This window comes from Pecten maximus, chromosome 19 (assembly GCF_902652985.1).
Source record: "Pecten maximus chromosome 19, xPecMax1.1, whole genome shotgun sequence".
In the NCBI taxonomy this organism is placed as follows: Eukaryota; Metazoa; Mollusca; class Bivalvia; order Pectinida; family Pectinidae; genus Pecten; species Pecten maximus.
In genome coordinates, this window is record NC_047033.1 from 14,549,938 (window position 1) to 14,576,762 (window position 26,825).

Sequence of the window (26,825 nt, forward strand, 5' to 3'; positions counted from 1 at the left end):
TCAATTGTCAAAATCCAAGATGGCTGCCTGTCGGCCATGTTGTTTTCTGATCGGTTCCAAAATGCGATATGCATAACTAAGCACCAAGGGGAACCTACATATGAAATTTGAGAAAGATCTCTTCAGTACTTCCTCAGAAAAAGTGATAACAAACTTCAATTGTTAAAATCAAAGATGGCTGCCTGTCGGCCATGTTATTTGGTGATCGGTCCCAAAATGCGATATGCATAACAAGGCACCAAGGGGAACCTACATATGAAATTTGAGAAAGATCCCTTCAGTACTTTCTCAGAAATAGCGATACCAAACTTCAATTGTCAAAAACCAAGATGGCTGCCTGTCGGCCATGTTGTTTTCCGATCGGTCCCAAAATGTAATATGCATAACTAGGCACCAAGGGGAACCTACATAAGAAATTTGAGAAAGATCCCTTTAGTACTTTCTCAGAAATAGCGATACCAAACTTCAATTGTCAAAATCCAAGATGGCTGCCTGTCGGCCATCTTGTTTTCTGATCGGTTCCAAAATACGATATGCATAACTAAGCACCAATGGGAACCTACATATGAAATTTGAGAAAGATCTCTTCAGTACTTCCTCAGAAAAAGCGATAACAAACTTCAATTGTTAAAATCCAAGATGGCTGCCTGTCGGCCATGTTGTTTTCCGATCGGTCCCAAAATGTAATATGCATAACTAGGCACCAAGGGGAACCTACATATGAAATTTGAGAAAGATCCCTTCAGTACTTTCTAAGAAATAGCGATAACAAGAATTGTTTACGGACGGACGGAGGGACGGACGGACCACGGACCACGGACGCAGGGCGATTTGAATAGCCCACCATCTGATGATGGTATGCTAAAAAGGTATTCACTTTTAATTTATTGCATTTTTAGTACAATATTCACACCCTTGAAATGCGGTTTTTTTTGGGGGGGGGGGGGCAGTTTTTTTTTAAAGTTTATCTTTTTATCTCAGAGGACCAATCATTGCTCAGAGGACGTGAATAATTACAACTTAGCATTGATAAGTCACGACATGAACAAACTCAGTTGTTATAAAAGATAAGCAGTTCGTTAATCCCAACACAGACGTTCATAAACGTACGTACATAGAACATGATGATATAATTTACTTCACGTGGGACGATGGGTCGCTCACCCACAAAAATATTTTCCGGAAAACCCAAGCTTCATTCATCCCCATGGGATTAATATAGCATGGTCTTTGTCAGTGCATCGCATATTTTCTGGATGTTTGCGCTTTTGACATTAATCTTGTAGTAGCATGCACAATTATGCCGCATTGGACACAAACTCCAGCGGTAAACAAACACACGTGTGTAACACTTGTGTCATTTTGATCGTCCAAACTCTCAGACGCTTTGATTTAACTCCATATAAGTAAAGCGTTTTTATGATCTCGATATGACGTAAATTGCAATAAACATTTTAATCTGAAAACAGCGCACACGATGTTTTGTCAGTGAACACATTAAACAAAACAATCAATTGGTCATATATCTATAAGCCAGATCGTCAGATTATTCACAAAGGACATCTGCAGGAGAATTGATCTCGTAGCATTACAGTAGCCTAGTTAGTCCTGTTACTGAAACGTGCACATCATGTGTGTAGGCTACCTCACGAAAAGTGGGACCACGCACCAAAAGTTAACCGACCCCGTCAGACACAAGCTGATCACCGAATACCTCATACTCGGGGCATCAATTAGAATGTAATTAGCGGCAGTCTACTGTACCGAACTCATTGAATTTTGTAAATACCTGTGTACCTGAGGAGTGTCCAGTTCACCTGCTGACATAGCGGTGTCCTGGGGCGTTAATTAATTAGTTACATCGTTGTCATGCCTGACTGCCTATGATTTGTTGCATTGGCCAGTTTACCTGGGTATCTCACCTGTGCACAATATTATCGGTATCAAGAATATAACCGAACATATGACACGTTAGTTTCTCTGTACAGACACTTATGCATGTGTGCAATCATGTGCACTGTGAAAGAGTACGATGTTGCAGTAATCATAGTAATAATTAAATAAAAATATATAACAACAACTAAAATATATATATATAATAATATCGATAGGATTTCTCATGATATCGTAGGCGGCCTAATAACTTTATTCGACATTTTTCTTCTTCGTTCACTTGGCCCTACTATACACATGTATACCCACCGCCAGGCGGCGCTCCCTTCAGTTTAGCGGGAGATTTGTATTACAAGTGGCGGCCATTTTGTTTGTTTACGGAAACGTGATGAAAGCTTAGACCTAGAACAAAATCACGTTATATATACAGTACGGTATATATTTGCGACATTTAATTTCCCCACTCACGGAATACAATCGACAAACTGGGAACAGAATATCAAATTTCGTCTAGCTTTTGGCGACTTATGATACCCCTTTCACCGGCAAACACTGAATTATCGGACAACATGAAATCAGGGTAAGTTATATATGTTCTAATTTGTCTTCGAATCGCAGATTTTGTCGCTCTCGCGATCGTCAAAATTAAACAACATTGAGTGAATATGTTCATATGAAATACTTCATGTTTCAGGACTAAATTCACCAGCATTCATGATCCTCGGACCACCCGCCCCCTACGCACAGCCGATTTATAAATGTTGCATCTTTCAATCGTAAGTTTAATTTGCTTGCCAAGTGATTATTTTTTAATCCTTCACCTTCACATTCAGGGTCAATATTATGATATATTTAAAATGGATTCACAAATATATGTGGCCATACACGTTTTTCATTTATGGCGTTTGGTATGAACGTCCCAAAGTATATATAATATACTTCGTTTTTCAATGGATTTTCTTGAAATTCGATCCACTATATATTGGGGTAGGCAATAATTCGTCAGCTATTTTACCTGATAATTTTTTTCATGTTTTCCCGTACATTTGTTACTATTTTTTACTGAAATAGACGAATATATGCACCATAATTTATGGTAAGTATGAACATTTTGTTCTTTATTCCTAATTATACGCACAACACTATTTTTTTTTAAATGTAATTAACATGCAATTAATATCTACGGAATCGGCTACGGTAAATTAAATATATATAGAAATGAGAGGGATTGTTACTTGTTGTGTGCGTGAAATTTCAAGGAAATCCAATAAAATAAAGTCCTAATTGAAAATTTGTCAAAGTATACGTATTTAAAATAGATCTACAAAGTAAAATCTATATACAATTTTAGCACATTTTATTTATTATACATAGACCATTGGAAAATTTGAGAAGAATCTTTCTTCTTTTATTTTATGTGAATTCATTTAAAATGTTTTATTGCTGAATTAACACACATTGATTACTCTCACCATCAGTTTCCCTTTTAAGTTGATCATCCCCGCCCCCAATATATTAGCTTGTATGCAATGCAAGATGGCTGACAGGCTGTCATTTTGAATTTTATAATTTTGAAGTTTCTCAGAAAGTTATTTATGGATCTTATTCAAAAGAAACATTTTAGGCTTCTGTTTTCAAATTAATAAGATCTAGAAGAAGAGAAAAGTGATTCCTTATTTGGGAATCACTTTTCTCTTCCTTCTTAGGCTAAAGAACAGTCTTGTATATATGATATATATAAAATTGATATTTATATAATAATCATACAATTACATGATATCTCTGGGGGTATCTTCTTTTTGATTTGACATGATAAGTTGTGTTTGTTAGCCTATAGTAATTACTTCTGTCTCCCAGCCCTCTAATTTTGCTGCTGTCTAATAATTCTAGAATTTATTGACAAATTTACACGAAATGGGCCAGGTACAGTTCACAAAATTATGTCAAAACCCAGGGTCAAAGCTCATGAAGGTCATTAGATTGAAAGGTCAAGGTAATTTTTTTTTCTTTTCATCAATATTTTGTTTTGGCATGATGAAGCAAATTTAGTTGGAATTAAACTAGGTGTAAACTGACAAGGTCAAGGTCAAATTTTGCGTTTTTTCACTGAGTAAATATTTTGTTTCAAGGCTAAAGCAAAGTTGGTCAGAATTAAACATTATAATAATGCATGGAGTCAACTGACCAAAGGTCAAGGTCACTTGGTCAAAGGCCAAGGTCAGATTTTGTTTCAATATAATTCCAACCAATATTACTCGGAGATTTAGGCAGATGGGTTCTTGATGATTATGGGAGATATATATTATTTATTGCCTCATGATGAAATTGATGGGGTCCTTTAAATTTTCAGTGTTCTAGTTAATAAATTATAATAACCCAATTAACTCTCAGCCTGTCCTAGTTATTAAGTTATTACACCGAAACCAGCGTTACAATATGTAAATAGATCACTAACTGTTTTCTTTTCTTTTCTTTTTGATGGACTATAGAGTGTCAATCCCAAGAAGAACCCTGATCAGCTCCTGGAAAAATCAGTGTTCTTGCAGTATTGTCAGTCAAATCTCAAGGAAAGGATCCCAGAAGAGGAACATTTACATTATTTCAGACTTTTTTCTTTCCTGTGTAACAATGCCTCAAACAGCTAACACATTTTATATAGTATACAATACAATGTGTATTAATAACAGTCCAGTTAGAGTGCTGTGTTATGCAGTAAAAATACTTAATTCTTGATGACATGTTGGTTTTATGTTTACATTAACGGTAGTTATAATATATACTAAAGAAACATAGTGGATAATGCCTTGTACAGGAGCAGGAGTATGACAGTGTAATAGTACATGACTGCTGCGTTCATCCATGGAAGGAGTCTGTTATTCGAAATAAAGCTTTCCATGAGGACGAAAAATAGTGCTTTTGTTAGTCTTTCAAGAAAATGTGCAAAGTGAAAGGAGATTTCCGTGATGTTTTATGAATAGTAATTCATTGGTCTAGAAGACATGTATTTAATAAGTATATTTCTGGATAAAAAAACATTCTGAAGCAAAATCTTTTTATATTTTTCTGTACTTTTTCCATACTTTTTCTGTAACTTTTCTATACCTTTTTTGTACCTTTTCAGTACCTTTTTCATACCTTTTTAGTACCTTTTTTTTTAACTTTTTAGTACCTAGAAAAAGTTATAACTTTTTTGTACCTTTTTTATACCTTTTCTGTACCTTTTTAGTACCTTTTTTGTAACTTTTTAGTACCTAGAAAAAGTTATAACTTTTTTTTAACTTTTTAGTACCTAGAAAAAGTTATAACTTTTTTGTACCTTTTTCATACCTTTTCTGTACCTTTTTAGTACCTAGAAAAAGTTATAACTTTTTTGTACCTTTTTCATACCTTTTCTGTACCTTTTTAGTACCTGGAAAAAGTTATAACTTTTTTTTAACTTTTTAGTACCTAAATTATACCTATTTTTGTGTGAAATGTAACTTTTTTATACCTTTTTTGTACCTTTTTTATACCTTTTTTGTACCTAATAAAAGTTATAACTTTTTTTAGGTACAGAAAAGTTATCAAAAGTTATAACTTTTTAGTACTAGATTGGAACCGCTGTTTAAACATGGTTCCAATCTAGCATCAAAAGTTATAACTTTTTTGTACCTAAAAAAGTATAACTTTTTTGTACCTTTTTTTGGTATGGGTAGCTTACTTCACCTAATAACATCATTAAACTTTCAGGATTCAACATTTACGGCAATGTCATATCACTGCCACATTTAGATTTCCTGAACTAGGTTAGGTATGGTTAGTTATGACAGATCCTGGGACTAATGCAGATTTCGGGGAAAACCTAGTAACCCTTTTTCGGAAAACATGGTTTTTAAGCTAAATCGTAGAATTATTTGATAATTGAATTAAAATATACACAAATTATGCACTATTATAAAAAGTTATTCACATGTATCTAAAACTATCAAAATTGACTGCAAGAAGCTAACAAGTTAAAAAGGCAATATCGGCAAACAAGTAACGTCATTCAAAAATGTTCTCAACAGTTCCAACCTCTTGCATATATATATATAGGAATAAAGAAATTCATGACTAACCCAGTTGCAAATTTTAGAAAATGACTCTTTGGTCTTCGTAGGGTTTTAATTAAACTGTACGTATAACACCAAGCTATAAAATTTTAGTATCACACTTCAAACCATGTACTTGTGGTATACATATAAAGTAGATCACAAGGCTCAATGTGACGGTGGGCTTATACAGACAGTTTATATCCTAAGGGCATTCTCATAGTGAAATTTCATCCATTGCACTGATTTAAACCAGCAAATTCGGCCATTCAATTCTACATTGACGGACATTTTTCCAATAATGCCTTGAATTTCATGTTTATTGTCCGGATCCCCTATTATTATCTGTACTTGGTCCTATGGATGTTTACTCGTGTTCCCAATAAATTGCTGACAAGATGTGAATTGGTTATATAGATATGAATGTCCAGGTAAAATGGAGTTTATCCAAACTAGTTCAAGAATGTGATACAGATATATTTTGTAAGGATAGTGGCATATCAAACTATTTCAAAAGTCAAACACTGATATTCATTAGTGACAACTTTGTTATTAACTCAAATTTAGGAAAATTACCTTAAAATTTATTTCCAAATATAGATTAAAAGGCAGCATGCATATATTTCATAAAACATTTCATAAATCAGGTTTTTCAAACTCATCAAGACAAATGAAACCCTATGCCATGATGTTATTCATTAATGATAAAACAATACATGTCTTATATTTGAGCATTATAACCCGACATGTATGTAACACAAGCCATTTGTATTGACTTCTGTCGCTAAAATATAAAGAACAAGATAAAAATAAATAGTGTACTTACATGAATTATCTGTAGATGTCCCAATATACCTACAAAAAAAAAAAATATATATATATATATGTAATTTAGTTGTAAGAATGAACAGCCCCTGAGAAAGCCAAACATTTTAGATCATCAATATGAGCCTGAACAAGTTTTGGTTCCATTCAATAAATTTTTTGGAGGCTCTCATTCGGTGTCTTGATCATTTATTGGTGTCTCTTGCATCGCTCAAGAGTTTTTCGCCTACACTTTTATCGCTAGAGTTATCTTCTCTTGAAACGCACAAGAGTCCAGGATCTCTATGCAGCCTGCTCTTAAATCGCTTAAGAGTACTTTCCTCTCTTGAATCGCTCATGTATATATTGGTTTTACTGGTAGAGGACTAATACATACGTACAAGACGGACAGGAAACCTACAGTTCCCACGGTTTTACTGGTAGAGGACAAATACATAGGTACAAGACAGAGAGGAAACCTATAGTTCCCACGGTTTTACTGGTTGAGGACTAATACATACGTACAAGACAGAGAGGAAACCTATAGTTCCCACGGTTTTACTGGTAGAGGACTAATACATACATACAAGACGGACAGGAAACCTATAGTTCCCACGGTTTTACTGGTAGAGGACTAATACATACGTACAAGACAGAGAGGAAACCTATAGTTCCCACGGTTTTACTGGTAGAGGACTAATACATACGTACAAGACAGAGAGGAAACCTATAGTTCCCACGGTTTTACTGGTAGAGGACTAATACATACGTACAAGACAGAGAGGAAACCTATAGTTCCCACGGTTTTACTGGTAGAGGACTAATACATACGTACAAGACAGAGAGGAAACCTATAGTTCCCACGGTTTTACTGGTAGAGGACTAATACATACGTACAAGACAGAGAGGAAACCTATAGTTCCCACGGTTTTACTGGTAGAGGACTAATACATACGTACAAGACAGAGAGGAAACCTATAGTTCCCACGGTTTTACTGGTAGAGGACTAATACATAAGTACAAGACAGAGAGGAAACCTATAGTTCCCACGGTTTTACTGGTAGAGGACTAATACATACGTACAAGACAGAGAGGAAACCTAGAGTACCCACGGTTTTACTGGTAGAGGACTAATACATACGTACAAGACAGAGAGGAAACCTATAGTTCCCACGGTTTTACTTGTAGAGGACTAATACATATGTACAAGACAGAGGAAACCTATAGTTCCCACGGTTTTACTGGTAGAGGACTAATACATACGTACAAGACAGAGAGGAAACCTATAGTTCCCACGGTTTTACTGGTAGAGGACTAATACATACGTACAAGACAGAGGAAACCTATAGTTCCCACGGTTTTACTGGTAGAGGACTAATACATACGTACAAGACAGAGAGGAAACCTATAGTTCCCACGGTTTTACTGGTAGAGGACTAATACATACGTACAAGACAGAGAGGAAACCTATAGTTCCCACGGTTTTACTGGTAGAGGACTAATACATACGTACAAGACAGAGGAAACCTATAGTTCCCATGGTTTTACTGGTAGAGGACTAATACATACGTACAAGACAGAGGAAACCTATAGTTCCCATGGTTTTACTGGTAGAGGACTAATACATACGTACAAGACAGAGAGGAAACCTATAGTTCCCACGGTTTTACTGGTAGAGGACTAATACATACGTACAAGACAGAGAGGAAACCTATAGTTCCCACGGTTTTACTGGTAGAGGACTAATACATACGTACAAGACAGAAGAAACCTATAGTTCCCACGGTTTTACTGGTAGAGGACTAATACATACGTACAAGACAGAGGAAACCTATAGTTCCCACGGTTTTACTGGTAGAGGACGAATACATACGTACAAGACAGAGAGGAAACCTATAGTTCCCACGGTTTTACTGGTAGAGGACTAATACATACGTACAAGACAGAGAGGAAACCTATAGTTCCCACGGTTTTACTGGTAGAGGACTAATACATACGTACAAGACAGAGGAAACCTATAGTTCCCACGGTTTTACTGGTAGAGGACTAATACATACGTACAAGACAGAGAGGAAACCTATAGTTCCCACGGTTTTACTGGTAGAGGACTAATACATACGTACAAGACAGAGAGGAAACCTATAGTTCCCACGGTTTTACTGGTAGAGGACTAATACATACGTACAAGACAGAGGAAACCTATAGTTCCCATGGTTTTACTGGTAGAGGACTAATACATACGTACAAGACAGAGGAAACCTATAGTTCCCATGGTTTTACTGGTAGAGGACTAATACATACGTACAAGACAGAGAGGAAACCTATAGTTCCCACGGTTTTACTGGTAGAGGACTAATACATACGTACAAGACAGAGAGGAAACCTATAGTTCCCACGGTTTTACTGGTAGAGGACTAATACATACGTACAAGACAGAAGAAACCTATAGTTCCCACGGTTTTACTGGTAGAGGACTAATACATACGTACAAGACAGAGGAAACCTATAGTTCCCACGGTTTTACTGGTAGAGGACTAATACATACGTACAAGACAGAGAGGAAACCTATAGTTCCCACGGTTTTACTGGTAGAGGACTAATACATACGTACAAGACAGAGAGGAAACCTATAGTTCCCAGTACTAAGCTTAACATTTGATTACAATGAAATATCCACCAGAAAAAAAAACAATGCTTTTCAACTACATTCTAATGGGAGCCTGTATGTACAGTTTGGAAATGATCTCTCCTGTACTTTCTGCAAAATATAGATAGCATGACCAAGAATTGAATTTGTTGTCATGATTTGATCAGCCCTCTAGCTGGTATCTTTCAGATGGTGGGCGGAATATATATATATACACACAAATGTAATAAAGCTGTCTGAGAAATTCTAGCAAAAAAGTGGAAATTTTGCAGTTTCTTTAGATTTCTTTTGATTTGATGAATTATAAAACTCACTCACTTTTAACTGAATTCAACACTACAACATTTCTTCCTGGAAACAGAAAGCTTTTCCACAAATACCTTTAAGCTGAATCATGTGTTATCTCTGAAATCTTTCATTTTACCTTTTATAGGACTTGGTTGACATTTACAAAATTTTAGTATCCGGGTTTATACATACTGCTTTTAACTCCACATCCTGTTGATAGGGAACCTTGGTCTACCTGTCACACTTCTTACCTGTATATTTCTTCTGTCAAAGGTCTTGATTAATAATTGACATAACATTTTAATACATGAAATAAAATTTAAAAGGAACAACATTTACATTTTTTTTAAGTACCCCAGCAGTACACATTTGAAAATCTGATTCAAGTCCCATTTTCAACACCCAATACATCTCTTATCAGATAACTCACAAACTAATTACTTCAAGGATTATATATATGGACAGATTGTATCATTTTGATGTGTGAATAGAACTTATATATATACATACCGTATTTATTCTAATAAACGCCCCCCCCCCCCCCCCCTTTTTTTGGAAAGAAAAATTCCTCAATTCGAGAAAAAGAACTTACCGTGGTATGTAATTGCAATTTCATACCCGGGTGTCAAAATGTTTGTCACTTAGTTTTACAATGTTTTGTATACATACCCGGTATACACATGTTTCATGGTGTGAAATGGGTACATACAACAGATCTCACAACTTACAGACTCTGAAATTTGATCTCCATTAAACGCCCCCCCCCTATTAGAATAAATACGGTATATGTATTTACTGGAGTCCTACCAGGTATACAGAGCAGTGAAAACCTTGCCATATCAAATTCAGTTTAACACAACATTTATTCAATGACTAATTCCCATCAGTTAAGAACAACATGTATAGTATTTACTATATTTGGTGAGTTTCATTATACATGTACTCATGACAAAAGGAGAACAAAAGAAAAACTCAAAAATAGATTAAGTGTTTCCAAAATTCCTTCAAATCATTGAAATTTTTTTTGTTCAGTTACCATCATCATCATCATCATCACCAAAAGTATTTGTGTCTGAGCACGAGTAGTTTCATGAATACATGACCAAAACACCAATTTCAAAATATTGATGAGACTTGGAACAGAGTTGGTTTGGTTTATTTTGTTTAACGACCTATTAACAGCCAAGGTCATTTAAGGACGTGCCTGGTTTTGGAAGTGGAGGAAAGCCGGAGTACCCGCGGAAAAACCACTGACTTTCAGTCTGTACCAGGCAACTACCCCACATGGGTTTCGAACTTGCAACCCAGAGGTAGAGGGCTAGTGATAAAGTGTTGGGACACCTTAACCACTCGGCCAACGCCGCCCCGATACAGAGACAATTTAAGGTGGGTACTAAACGTATATTTCAATCGAGTCCAACAAGATTGTTTGTTTGTTTGCTGGGTTTATCACCCTATATTTACCATTGTATGGCACTGCCACTATATAACCCTACCAATTCAGTTGCGAGTTCACCAGCTTATGAACTGCCAACTGAAATTTGAATTTGAAAATTTCAAAAAAAATTGCACGACAAATAAAAAATCGCAGATGGTAAATATAAGCATTGAACGGCTTTCAGTTGGCATTCATAGTCAATATGAATGCCAACTGGACAGAGGCAAATTCAACAGGGAGCATTGAACCATGCACTTCAGAACTTCACCCTGAGGTTATGTGGCCAACCCACAGGAAAAGCATGGGTCTAAGACTCAAGTAATCTACTGAAAAAAATAACGTGTTTCTTTGCTTTGTTTCTTACCCGAAATTTTTAAAGAATATCTGTTTTGTTTTAGCTTTGAATTTTATATTTCAATCATTTTTTGGTTTTTGTTTTTAGTTATAGGGTTTAACACTTAGTTTCTTTAACTTTACCTTTGTGGTTCAGATTCAAACCTATTCATACATTCTTCACTCAAGCTTTAGTGTGTATAAAATAAACCACTACCTTTTTTTATTTCACAACGATGGCATTATGAGAAAAACAATAACTGTTTTTTGAGAAAATTAGCATCAGAGTTTAAGTAATAAATGTCTTTGATTCAACTTTGTAGTTAACAAAGTAAAGCATTATATCTGATATATAAATGAGACACGTTGCTGAAAATACCTGGCTTTTCATAAAAATACAGATCAGTGCAATATTACAGTCATTCCATTTAAAATCTCACCAAAAGGTGTAAATTTTTTTATGTACTCATTCTTGAATTAGGTATTGCTAAATTACTTTAATTTCAGTAATTCTGAAACGAAGTATATGCTGGTATATATATTGTACAAACTAAAAGCTATTTTCCTCTCTTTCTAGCAGGGGATCTAGTAGTCCGATCCCTTGAGAGTATTCCCCAAAATCATCTTTGACTCATGAAATTGAAGGTACATGTCTATTTTCTTTTGTTTTGACCCTTCAGATTTCTGCAAAATGATCATTTGACTTCTGAATGCCCTGATCCAGTTTTCATATCATAGTATCATATACTACATAAAAAATACAATCAAGGGGAGATAATTCATGAACTTCTCAAATCTTGACAGACATATTCGCCAACTGAGCTACCACTAGTAATGGTAGTCACTTGGCTTGTGGTCCTGCTAATTCAAATACCTACATGATCTGTGACCAGTTGTCTAAGTCTTGGCCTATGAAGACATTGACAACTCAGTTTTGATTACATATATTACCAGTCACAGATAAGCACTTGAAACAAAGGTTGATAATTATATATATAACAAGCTTATAATAAGGACATAACAGAACTATCATCAGAAGCAAAGTGAAGATCTAATCAATTTCATCCAGATCCTAACTACTCCATGTATTTCTGAATCACATCTTTAAAGTGAATCCTCTCTTAACCAGTCAATTAAAATAGTCTATGTCCTATGCTCCAGGTCAGTTAAGAAAAGTGCCATTGGAGACCATAGAGGCTTGGATTCTGTGAATCAGAGGTTGGGTGCAAGTCTACAAGATTAGTATCAAGTCATAGTTCCTGGGATTCTACCATTTTATGACCTACTTCAACATACTGTGAAGATAATATCATATGTGGGTGTTGACCTAAGAAAGGAGGGATCAGGTTTTAATACGGATAAAAAGCGATTGCTGATTAGAAACAAAGTAAAGATTCAGAGGAATTCAATAATTTCAGATGGGAGATTATTCCAATTTTGATAGTCCTAGGAAAGAAGGAAATCTTTTCTGACAGACGATCTGCATGATGGTTTGAAAAGATCCCTAACAGAGGCATTGAGATATTTCACCAGAGACATATATAGAGAGATTGGCAGCTCTCTATTTGCCCTTATGTCTACGTGGTGGCCCCTGACCTTCCCACAATCCTTTGCAGTCGATCTGTTCAGTCTTCTCCTGATGCCATAATGGAGAAAACTTGAAAACCAGACACATAATTATTGATAATTTCTATCTGAAATCATCACCAAGATCCAATGATGTGCTTTAATTTCATTAATATCAAAGTGCAGAAGTGTCATCAATATAAAATATATCACAATTTGCTGTCAAAGTGTTTGTATTTTGAGTATGAAAGTCAAGCACACCACAGGGAAGATCGGCGGGAATCGCCAATTTATCTATGGGGTTTTCGAAAATACGGATAAATGACAACAATGTGCATGATAAACAAGACCATATCCCATAAGTATGATAGTTTTTGGATAATGTAGTAACTTTAGTAGTGGCCTAAATTAAACGATGTGCTTTTTGTGTGCGTTTAAAATTGACGATGTTTTGGTCTGACGTAATGGCGGCTTAATTACAAAACTAGGACATGTCGAATAGGACCCAATGGATTTTCGAAAATACAGATTAATGACAACAGTGTGCATAATCATCAAGACTATACCCTATAAGTATGATAGTTTGTGGATAATGTAGTAACTTTTGTAGTGGCCTAAATAAAACGATGTGCTTTTTGTGTGCGTTTAAAATTGACGATGTTTTGGTCTGACGTAATGGCGGATTAACCAGAACATGTCAAATAAGTTCCAGTACATCGATACACACATGCGCAAAGCCCGATTTACCTGTGCTCGCATGTGTTTGATAAGGGGACAAGGCGCTCTCGATAAGGGATATGCTTGAGTGGTCACGAATAAAGAGAGCCATCACTTGTATGGGAAAATAGCGATGTTACTTATCTCTCTGTATATATGTCTCTGGAAATATGTAGTAAAGATATTACGAATATTCTGTTACGTGACAGAAATAAAAATGCAATATAACTACGTCGAAGTTTGTCAATAAAGAAATAAAATTCTTCTTGTTCTCAATATTTGGGTGCTATGTCTCTGATTTCACCAATAATCTTTGATTTGGTTTCTTCTAATGACAACAAAAGAGGAAGGAATCTACTGATATGATATACAATGTAAATGTATAGTTTGAATATCTAAACTTATTAGAGAGTCTCAAAATAAATTGAACATAAATCGATGAAAATCTTGTATTCTATTATGCGAACATTTGGTCCGATAAACGGCTGTGCCGAACGCCGAAGGCCAAACACTGTTCCGAACACACGTTCAGCCCACGTGCATTTTAAGTAAAATCGATTCGAAACTTCGACATTAGAAATCAGACACGAAAAAAAACTATTCAAATGTCATGATAATATGTTACGTGATAGCTCTACATGGTATTCACCCTCTCTTCCATTCAAAGATCACTCGCTAGCTTTATGTCTACCGGTTACCTTGTCCGCGTGTTTCTCCGGATATAGAAACGCTCAACATTGTCTGTTTTTCGCGATAAGGGATAAAAAGAACGAATAAATGAATACATAATTTATAATTTTAAAAATGAAAACATATAACCTATTTGTCCATAATAATCCGGATAATCCGTTTTACCATTCTGTTACCTTTTGTTGTGTGAGAAACGTTAATCTTCTCTTGTGCGGATACAACGTCTGTCACTCACACTACGCTGGTCTCGTACAAACAGCTGTTGGACCGCTTCCTTTTACACGAGCATGCGCAATTGCTTATAGACTTGCTCTAGTCACGTTTATCGGTTACCTTAAGCATATTTTAAAAGACGTCTGCTTCTGGCTAGTATTGATAGAAAATTATTAGCCCTGGCCCGAGAGTTTCCCCCTACTCATACTATATATATTGATATAGTAGGACAGAGACCGATATACTAAATTAGTATATAGGTCTCTGATTAGGAGTAGGGACAAATACTTTCTTATATTTTTTATAAGGTTTCAGAATGTATAAATACTGAATTTATAGTGTTGTGGTTGTTTACTGATGTCATATGTTACTCAAAATCCCAAAATTTGTCCTTGTGTGAACAGTTGAAATAGGGCTCAAAATGTAAATCCTGCTTTAACAGAAGCATTCTCCCATGATGTTTCATGGAGAGAGTTAGTAGTTAACATTTTTCGGAAACTATATTACTTTTCCCCAGTAATTGGCAGGGAGGTTACAACGTTCCTTAAAATATATTACATTACTTTTCATAGAAATTGAAAGTCACAAGGGTTAAAAAAGATGTGTTTTACAATATCTAACGTTCAAGAAATATGTTTATATATATATATTTAAATGTAAATTTATTCGGAAATATGAGCACGCATAGTACTCCCCCAACCCCAACCCAGTCCTCTCTACTATATCCATATGTTACCTTTACCATTGTCACATTCTCTTGTTATCACGTGAACAGTTTCTAATCTTTAAAGGTTCATTCCAGTGAAAATAGAAATTAAAATTATCTATCAATCATTGTAGGGAGTATATCAGAAAGAACCAGTTCTATACATTAAATGGTATGTACAGTTTAAGGAGAGGACTTCATGAGTTTGGTTTAACTCGTGTCCAATTTTCTTTTGTTCAATTACAATTAAATATGTTTCAATCAAAATGTTATGCTTCAGTATATTTAGACATCTGGATTCATTGCCAACTTCTAGTTCTGACAGATTACTTGAAATATGAGGTACATACAAGTAGGTATCTTGGCTCAATCCGGTATAATTAACTATCTGAATATAAATGTACATGTCATTCTGCGGTCTGACCAACTCTGCTATTTTCACACTTAAAGGGGAAAATAAAATGAAATAGTGTATATGTTTTTTTTTATGTTAAAATTGATTTATTTAAGGATGTAAAGCAATACCAGCAACTTCTAATTTTTACAATATATTTATATATATATACAAAAAAAGAAAAACAAATACGAATCAAATATTACAAATCATTTTCTTCAATTTTTATCTTCCATGCACGCGGGGCGGCGCCAGCCATGATTTTATATCTGGTGGGTATTATATAAGCTTTATTTATTTAATAACAATCGTAAAACAAGTTATAACACAACCTAATATTAAATTCACTTGTTGGCCCGGATAGAAGCCCGCGAGGGGTCCTACTGTGGGAGCAGAAATCGGAATACCCGGAGAAAATCCGCGTGGCCAGGCAAGTGCCACATACCTCTTCACGTCCGATCGGGAAATCGAACCTCGGTCGCCTATCTATGTGAAAGGCAAGTGTGGGTATATATAGTCTTTTATTGGCTGTATGACTGCTATCCGAATTTCTGAGTAGTAAAGGATGTAAAACAGTACTTCCCGGATCTTGCAGAGCCAGGTACATGGAGTTAAGGCTACCGCTGTGAGTTGTCACTTAAAACATGCATAAGTATACAGTGTATATACAGATTGCCTCGAAAACTGAACATTTTTTTTATTGTCCATACTGTTAGAATTATTTCCTTGTCCCGTATTAACATTTCAAGTAATTCGTATCCTGCAGACGTACGTTTACAGGGATTCAGTGTTATCTAAACCTGACCGTTTATATTACCTTTTGACATATACATATATATACCATGTATATCAACCAGTACTAGCTCGGTCTCACGTCCACGAGATCTGGTGACGAGGTGATCTCCGCCTCAGGAAACTAAGATTTGTAATAAAAAAATACAATCAAACCTGATATGTTGATTTCGATTCTATTTTTTTTTTATATATATATATAGACTCTATATATTATTATCATTTTACAAACCCCTGTGAGCTAACTACAGTTAATGGCTATGCCTGTTCACATGGCGATAAACCCAGCAAACAATACAAAATAAAACAATTAACTATATACATCAGAGACCTATAATTAATATATAAGTCTCTGTTACATATATCAGCAATCATCGGATGAACAAGCGCCGTTTTGTTGACGTAAAATATTTTGCATCGATAAAGCGCCGTATTCTCTCTCTCTCTCTCTGATTTGTTACAGTCTATGTGATATGTGTATATTTGGACCAATCGTGTGTAACACGTTTTCATTCTTTTTTTTATAATATTGATAAATGAATAATTAATTTTTCTTTGTTTTCCTGGTAAATACTCAAATGTGATTGGTCGAAAAATTCTTTTCATTCTTCTATGAAAGAAATTCCGAGAATGGCGCGAAAAATGTGACGTCACAATACGACAATTGACGTTGCGTATTGATTTGAGAAAAAGAATCCCATTTAAAACCAGTAAAATTGTACGCGGATTCATACAGTTTGTAAACAAAATTTGTTTCATACCCCGATGAAACTAAAAAAAATAACGTCAATGCTTAATATAAATAAATAAATAAAACATCGCCGACAGCGTATACACTGCTTGTAGCAAAAATGCATAAAATCACGTCCAAGATATAAAAATGTCTAATCAACAACAATAAATGAGGATGACACAACAATGTACTAAAAATAATCGCTTGTAAGTTCGAGGAAGTTCCATATTAAATATATACTAAAATAAAATTTCCTCTGAATTTACATTGATTTCTCTTCTAGTAAAAAAGATAATCACTCCCCCTTATTTTTTTTTTTTTTTTTTTTTCCGTAATGTCTGTAAGTTTGGTATTGCATAAAACATATATATACAACAGCATATTCTTATTTCAATCGATCATCAGCTTACCATGATACCTGCAAGACGTAAACAAAATAGAGTGGCCTCCCTTGTCGGCAGGTGCTTGCGTTACCAATGAAAACATGTCGGCTGTGTAGAAATCAGACAAGATGTTTTGGGATATATTTTCTCTGTGTGTCCTACTCACACTGGTGTTACACGGAACACACGGTAAGCTATCTGTGTAGAACATGACGTTTGCACGTTAATTAATTTTTTGGTGCTTTTATGGTGACGAATTAATGATTTTGACGCTGAAACTTTGTACCGTTTTACATGTGTTGGAGCATGTAAATATAAAAATTAACATTCAGAATGTCAGAAATGTTATCTCATGCCTGTTGATAATACAACAATACAAACTTTTAATGATAATTATAATGATAGACCCTTCTATGTCTTTTTATTTCTCTATTAATGTTTATATATTATATATATATATATATTTTTTTTTTTTTGGGGGGGGGGTATCCGTTATTGATTGAATGTCAATGAGGTGGTAAGAATTTACACGGGCGTTAACGATATTAGTATATTGATAATATATTCCACGAAAAACAATATACATATGCATATTTATCTTTATAATGGATGCTGTAAAATTTAACTCGATCACACCTCATTTGGTTCAATGTTGCTGAGTTTATCAGTGATTAAACAAACATCTGATATAGGATCTGGTCTAACATCAACACTAACACTTACCACGTTGGCTTGTAGAGAATTAACAGAGAAGTTAATAAATCATGAACGTATTATGCATGTACATCATGAACACAAACGGGAAAGGACAATCTTGATTAGTATAACAAAAGCCCCTAATACAAAAAAAATTATTAATTACAGCTTTTTATCTGTTATGTTTAATCCTCCTGTGTTTGTTGATAGTAACCATAACTTGATGTTCATAAGTCACTTGTGTTTTCCCCTGTTATACTATGCTGTATATACATATATAGTTAATTAAATATTCATCGCGTTGACAGCCCAGCCTGACTCATTATTGATTGTGAATATTTTTAATACCTCACATAAACTACCAACATATGTGATAGTTCTTGGATATGGACATTTCAGCTGCATGGTCCAATTAGCTAGCTTTTGTGGTTCTGTGGTTAAGTGATGTGTCTGTGTATAGAAATAGAAATTAAGCAACGTCGAGCGTGTTGTGCCCCTGCAGGTGTACATTACATTTGGTGACAACACTATAGGGCCTGGTATCCTGTAGGGTGTCATTGGACAGCAATGTCATACATCTCCCAATATTGTATAAACAATGTCATACATCTCCCAATATTGTATAAAAAATGTCATACATCTCCCAATAGTGTATAAACGATGTCATACATCTCCCAATATTGTATAAACGATGTCATACATCTCCCAATATTTAATAAAAAAATGTCACACATCTCCCAATATTGTATAAACAATGTCATACATCTCCCAATATTGTATAAAAAAATGTCATACATCTCCCAATATTGTAAAAACAATGTCATACATCTCCCAATATTGTATAAACAATGTCATACATCTCCCAATATTGTATAAAAAATGTCATACATCTCCCAATATTGTATAAAAAATGTCATACATCTCCCAATATTGTATAAAAATGTCATACATCTCCCAATATTGTATAAACAATGTCATACATCTCCCAATATTGTATAAAAAAATGTCCTACATCTCCCAATATTGTATAAAAAATGTCATACATCTCCCAATATTGTATAAAAAATGTCATACATCTCCCAATATTGTATAAAAAATGTCCTACATCTCCCAATATTGTATAAAAAATGTCCTACATCTCCCAATATTGTATAAAAAATGTCATACATCTCCCAATATTGTATAAAAATGTCATACATCTCCCAATATTGTATAAACAATGTCATACATCTCCCAATATTGTATAAAAAAATGTCCTACATCTCCCAATATTGTATAAAAAATATCATACATCTCCCAATATTGTATAAAAAATGTCATACATCTCCCAATATTTTATAAAAAATGTCCTACATCTCCCAATATTGTATAAAAAATGTCCTACATCTCCCAATATTGTATAAAAAATGTCCTACATCTCCCAATATTGTATAAAAATGTCATACATCTCCCAATATTGTATAAAAATGTCATACATCTCCCAATATTGTATAAACAATGTCATACAACTCCCAATATTGTATAAAAATGTCATACATCTCCCAATATTGTATAAAAAATGTCATACATCTCCCAATATTGTATAAAAAATGTCATACATCTCCCAATATTGTATAAAAAATGTCATACATCTCCCAATATTGTATAAAAATGTCATACATCTCCCAATATTGTATAAACAATGTCATACATCTCCCAATATTGTATAAACAATGTCATACATCTCCCAATATTGTATAAAAATGTCATACATCTCCCAATATTGTATAAAAAATGTCTTACATCTCCCAATATTGTATAAAAATGTCATACATCTCCCAATATTGTATAAAAATGTCATACATCTCCCAATATTGTATAAAAAATGTCATACATCTCCCAATATTATATAAAAAATGTCATACATCTTCCAATATTTTGTAAACAATGTCATACAACTCCCAATATTGTATAAAAATGTCATACATCTCCCAATATTGTATAAAAATGTCATACATCTCCCAATATTGTATAAAAAATGTCATACATCTCCCAATATTGTATAAAAAAATGTCATACATCTCCCAATATTGTATAAAAAAATGTCCTACATCTCCCAATATTGTATAAAAAATATCATACATCTCCCAATATTGTATAAAAAATGTCATACATCTCCCAATATTTTATAAAAAATGTCCTACATCTCCCAATATTGTATAAAAAATGTCCTACATCTCCCAATATTGTATAAAAATGTCATACATCTCCCAATATTGTATAAAAAATGTCATACATCTCCCAATATTGTATAAAAAAATGTCATACATCTCCCAATATTGTATAAAAATGTCATACATCTCCCAATATTGTATAAAAATGTCATGCATCTCCCAATATTGTATAAAAATGTCATACATCTCCCAATATTGTATAAAAATGTCATACATCTCCCAATATTATATAAAAAATGTCATACATCTCCCAATATTGTATAAAAATGTCATACATCTCCCAATATTGTGTAAACAATGTCATACATCTCCCAATATTGTATAAAAAATGTCATACATCTCCCAATATTGTATAAAAAATGTCATACAACTCCCAATATTGTATAAAAATGTCATACATCTCCCAATATTGTATAAAAATGTCATACATCTCCCAATATTGTATAAAAATGTCATACATCTCCCAATATTGTATAAAAATGTCATATATCTCCCAATATTGTATAAAAAATGTCCTACATCTCCCAATATTGTATAAAAAATGTCATACAACTCCCAATATTGTATAAAAATGTCATACATCTCCCAATATTGTATTAAAATGTCATACATCTCCCAATATTGTATAAAAATGTCATACATCTCCCAATATTGTATAAAAATGTCATACATCTCCCAATATTGTATAAAAATGTCATATATCTCCCAATATTGTATAAAAAATGTCCTACATCTCCCAATATTGTATAAAAAATGTCATACATCTCCCAATATTGTATAAAAAATGTCATACATCTCCCAATATTGTATAAAAAATGTCCTACATCTCCCAATATTGTATAAAAATGTCATATATCTCCCAATATTGTATAAAAAATGTCATACATCTCCCAATGTTGTATAAAAAATGTCATACATCTCCCAATATTGTATAAAAATGTCCCTTTGTCCCTATTCCTGCTTTTCTTTTCTTTCCTATTTGTTTTGTATTATTTACTTCGTTCTGTCTTTAGTGAAACAATCCCACAGAGTTCACTCTTAAATAATATAAAATAGAATGTTGTGTCACAGTAGATATGGAGTAATTTGGGGTTGTTCGTGTTTTAATCAGAAAATGTGTTATATCCTTCATGATCTTATATAAGATATATTGCTATACATGAGGATATTTAAAAGGAAGGGTTTGTTACATCCAACTGAAACAGCTTTTTACCTGCTTTATAGTCATAAATCTCATATCAAAAAACTAAATACATGCATAGATTGTAAGCCAGTATGTTAATATTTATTAAACTTTAACAAGAACATTTGTATGTTTAACATTATTTTATGAGTTTGAATGACCTTGATAATCTTGTTTACTATAGCTGACCTCCGGGACCATGTGACAGAGCATGAGTTACTGGAATCTGTTACCATTCACAGTATAAAACGACGGAGCGCTGACGATGGAACCTACCGCCGCCCAAGCAAACATGTCAGCTTTTATGCAGTTGGCAGGTAAAGTAACAAAATGTGTTTAGGGACTAGTTATCTGTGACTGATGTTCAGATTTAAATGGGAGACGGTAAGGAATGGTTTGTCTTGGTTGGTTTAAATTAATTAATGTCTCAAAGAGGTGTTGCATTGTCATGTCCTGCTGGTGAATTTCATTGAAATGTTGATGTAGAATAACCCTTGGGTGGCCCCCATCATCAAATCATTGAATCTGTCTTCATGTGGCGTAACCTCAGGTGAAGATCTGTGGTGTGTGCTTCAAAGCTCCCTACCCATGTCTTCCTTCCGTAATGTCTCTATTGACACACACGTTTGGTCCTTATCATAGTTAAATGTTACAGTCCCTGTTAGGAAAGTTGTTAATTGTGCTCTCTTGCTGAGAAAAAATAAATCCTACATAATTGATGCTTGCTGACTTCTGACCTCTTGCTGACCTCTGACCTCATGCTGACATCTGACCTCATGCTGACCTCTACTTGTTGTCCAGCTTTGTAGTTGGAGGGTAGGACTGGTTTGCCGGGGTTGCCCATTGTCAGTATATTGTGACCAGATGTGGTGTCAGACTGCCGTGTACAGGTGTGTCGTTCAGGGTGATGACACTTAACACAATCTGTCTTCCTTATGTCTCCCTGGATACTTCTTCACTTCCTGTCAGGAAGGTTATGGGTTCTGTACCCTGGTGAAGACAAATACGTCGTACTGAGTTAATGTTTGTTGTTAAAACACACGATACAAAATAAAAATTCTTGTACCTTTTAGGTCTATCAGCTTGTCAGTATATTGTGACCGGATGGAATGTCACTCTATCGTTTGTCATTTCAGTGTGATGACACTATAAAAGCTTCCGTCAGAGTGGCCATCATTGACAGACATTGTCCTTAAATTACCTTATTATGGCAATGCTAAACCAGTAATTTCTTTTCTGATTTTATTTTTGGAATTTTATTATATGCATATACATACATGTAAATCTTTCACACTGAACATAACATTATTTTTTTAATTAGATTTATGAAAATATTTTATACTACATGTGCTTGATCTCTTATAGGAACTTCTCCCTACAACTGAAGGAGTCTCTCGGAATCTTCTCCAGGGATTTTAAGTTCCAAGTAATTGATAGGGAAGGTCACATGAGAGAGGATAAAGGCCTTGACAAGTCCAACTTTTACCATGGATGGGTGGACGGTCAGTCCCTTTCATTAACATAAAACTTTTATCAAGATATATTCTTATTCAGACGTAATCTCAATCTAATTAAAATCTAGATGGTCATTCTCACTACGTTACATGAACATCTAACAACATCCCATAAGAGGTCACGTCAGGGTGACCTTTTGGATTAACCAATCAAATGGCTACTTCCAGAATCTTGGAAGTGAATTTTATGTGTCCGAATTAGCATGACTCGAGTGCATAGCTTGTATAATCTGTCAATTTGTGTCAAGTCATTTCATCCCATAAAGCATATAGCTATATACTGTGCCGAAATGGTTTGCTTCAGATGCATGCTGTGACAAAATGTTTTGCTTCGATGACATCGATAAAATGCCAATTCGCCCTGAAAGTGATATGCACACATCCCAAAGGTCATCAGAACGTGACCCCATATTGGATGTTGTTAGATGTTCATGTAACGTAGTGAGAATGACCATCTAGATTTTAATTAGATTGACGTAATCTGGATTTAAAGTGAAATAACAGTTTTTGATAATTCAATGATTTAAATTACAATTGCCATCCCTTGGTAATACCTTATAAAGTCCCAAGTCCCTTGAACATTTTTTTTATGTCTACAAAGCTTGATCGATATCATTAATGTTCGGTCTTCCTTTCCAGGTGAAGCGAAGTCTGAGGTGACAGCTTACTTTGACGGGGAAGCCATGTCAGCCTCCATCTTTCTTCCCAACGATGAATTTGTGATTGAAGTAAGTGACTTGCATATTATGTAGAAGAGGATTTACCACCTTAGATTGCTCACTAGTTTAGAAGGGGATCACCACCCTAGATCACTCTAATTTAGAAGGGGATCACCACCCTAGATCACTCTAATTTAGAAGGGGATCACCACCCTAGATCACTCTAATTTAGAAGGAGATCACCACCCTTGATCACTCTAATTTAGAAGGGGATCACCACCCTAGATCACTCTAATTTAGAAGGGGATCACCACCCTAGATCACTCTAATTTAGAAGGAGATCACCACCCTAGATCACTCTAATTTAGAAGGGGATCACCACCCTAGATCACTCTAATTTAGAAGGGGATCACCACCCTAGATCACTCTAATTTAGAAGGGGATCACCACCCTAAATCACTCTAATTTAGAAGAGGATGACACCCTTAATCACTCTAATTTAGAAGGGGATCACTTGAGTTAGAAATTTCTGTTTATCACTTGAGTTAGAAATTTCTGTTTTTTTTTACCATAAAATGTTTAAAATTGTGTAAGCAAATAAACAATGAGATTGATTGTTTTATGTGTTTGAACTTATCCATTGGTTTCAATTCTAACAGCCAAAGTGGAGACACGATGGAGGGAAGAAAAAGAAGGGGGATAACTCTATGATCGTATACAGAACCAAACACATGATTATGCCTCAGCCCACAGACAAAACACAAGGAGGGTAGGTAGACTTCTGTAACATAATCAGGAGTGTCATCATAGAATTGAAACTCTTGGTCAGTGCTATGTAAGAAACAAAATTTTATATTGGTCTGCAGTGAACAAGATTTCATCTTTTATTGGTAATTCTTCACAGATTTGAAAATAAATCTTTGTTTATGATACATAATACGTACATTGTAAAAATAAAATTGACAAACTGTTGTAAATTTCATATTTTGTCTAAATAAACAATGAAAGTTTTCTTTATCTGCTTTCTGTAAGAAGTAAGTATATATAAATGAAAACATTGTAATGATATTGACCACTAGGCCTTCCATGTTGATTACAAGGCCTTGATCACTAGGCCTTCCATCGATCACTAAACCCTCTGTCAGTCACTAAAGGTCTTCTGTTGATCACTAAGTCTTCCATGTCAATCACTTGGCCTTCCATTGATAAATAGGTCATTCATCCATCGATTACTAGGCCTTCCGTTGATAACTAGGGCTTTGGTCAATCACTATAAGGCCTTCCACCTCAATCACTAAGCCTTCTGTCAATCACTTAAGGCCTAGCTTGCATCAATCACTCGACCTTCCACATCCAGTTTATGAGTTTGTAGTTAAGGTCTCCTGTTAAAATGATTTTGCATTGATTGAAAGAACATATTTCGTAAAGTGGAAGGACCTGAAACAGATTTATTTGGAGAATTGCATCTATTTCTTGTTTTAACTTTCCAGATTGATTCTGTATTCCATTACACAATTTTTTTTTTTTTTTTTGGCTGAAAATTGTCTATCAACATTTGCTCAATGATAATCCTGGGTGACAGTAGGTGACACACTTGTGTCAAATGAAGATAGCACATGCATGTAAATATTGCTCCAGAAATGTTGTCGCATGTCACATTCATTTATAATCAGCAGTAACACTTTGTTGGTTACAATTGTCACACCTCACATTGACAATCCGATGAGTGGATCTCGGTTACTTGTCGTAACTATGAATAATGTTTGGTATATCTTGGTACCCTGTCATAACTATAAATAATGTATGGTATATCTTGGTACCCTGTCGTAACTATAAATAATGTATTGTATATCTCGGTACCTTGTAATAACTATAAATAATGTATGGTATATCTTGGTACCTTGTCATAACTATAAATAATGTTTGGTATATCTTGGTACCCTGTCATAACTATAAATAATGTATGGTATATCTCGGTACCTTGTCATAACTATAAATAATATATGGTATATCTTGGTACCTTGTCATAACTATAAATAATGTATTGTATATCTCGGTACCTTGTCATAACTATAAATAATGTATGGTATATCTCGGTAAAGTCATAACTATAAATAATATATGGTATATCTTGGTACCTTGTCATAACTATAAATAATGTATGGTATATCTTGGTACCTTGTCATAACTATAAATAATGTTTTGTATATCTTGGTACCTTGTCATAACTATAAATAATGTTTGGTATATCTCGGAACCTTGTCGTAACTATAAATAATGTATGGTATATCTTGGTACCCTGTCATAACTATAAATAATGTATGGTATATCTTGGTACCTTGTCGTAACTATAAATAATGTATGGGATATCTCTGTACCTTGTCGTTACGAACTATAAATAATGTATGGGATATCTCTGTACCTTGTCATAACTATAAATAATGTATTGTATATCTTGGTACCTTCTCATAACTATAAATAATGTATGGTATATCTTGGTACCTTGTCATAACTATAAATAATGTATTGTATATCTTGGTACCTTCTCATAACTATAAATAATATATGGTATATCTTGGTACCTTGTCATAACTATAAATAATGTATTGTATATCTTGGTACCTTCTCATAACTATAAATAATGTATGGTTTATCTTGGTACCTTGTCATAACTATAAATAAAGTATGGTATATCTTGGTACCTTGTCATAACTATAAATAATGTATGGTATATCTTGGTACCTTGTCATAACTATAGATAATGTTTGGTATATCTTGATACCTTGTCATAACTATATATAAATAATGTATGGTATATCTTGGTACCTTGTCATAACTATAGATAATGTATGGTATATCTTGGTACCTTGTCATAACTAATATATAGATAATG

At 34.3% G+C, this 26,825-nt stretch overlaps 2 protein-coding genes and 1 long non-coding RNA gene across 5 annotated transcripts in view; 2 read left to right on the plus strand and 1 right to left on the minus strand.

The window, feature by feature from the left end:
* The window catches only part of LOC117317816 (sodium bicarbonate cotransporter 3-like), a 142,126-nt gene extending 127,426 nt beyond the window's left edge, over positions 1–14,700 (minus strand). For all 3 annotated transcript variants that reach the window (XM_033872762.1, XM_033872761.1, XM_033872760.1), the window contains exons 1-2: positions 14,623–14,700; positions 6,790–6,818 (exon numbers count right to left, since the gene is read on the minus strand). The gene's annotated coding sequence lies outside the window, so the exon portion shown is untranslated. The remainder of the gene's footprint in view (positions 1–6,789; positions 6,819–14,622) is intronic.
* Positions 2,105–4,801, plus strand: LOC117317817. The gene is made up of 3 exons (XR_004530252.1): positions 2,105–2,473; positions 2,588–2,669; positions 4,383–4,801. It is a non-coding gene; the product is annotated as an uncharacterized LOC117317817 (long non-coding RNA).
* Positions 14,701–17,741: 3,041 nt separating the features above from the next.
* Positions 17,742–26,825, plus strand: part of LOC117317752 (ADAM 17-like protease) — a 39,796-nt gene continuing 30,712 nt past the window's right edge. Inside the window, exons 1-5 of the mRNA XM_033872665.1 lie at positions 17,742–17,856; positions 21,944–22,076; positions 23,125–23,261; positions 23,913–24,001; positions 24,592–24,701. Of these exons, the coding sequence (XP_033728556.1) occupies positions 17,796–17,856; positions 21,944–22,076; positions 23,125–23,261; positions 23,913–24,001; positions 24,592–24,701 (530 nt within the window). The 5' untranslated portion in view covers positions 17,742–17,795. The remainder of the gene's footprint in view (positions 17,857–21,943; positions 22,077–23,124; positions 23,262–23,912; positions 24,002–24,591; positions 24,702–26,825) is intronic.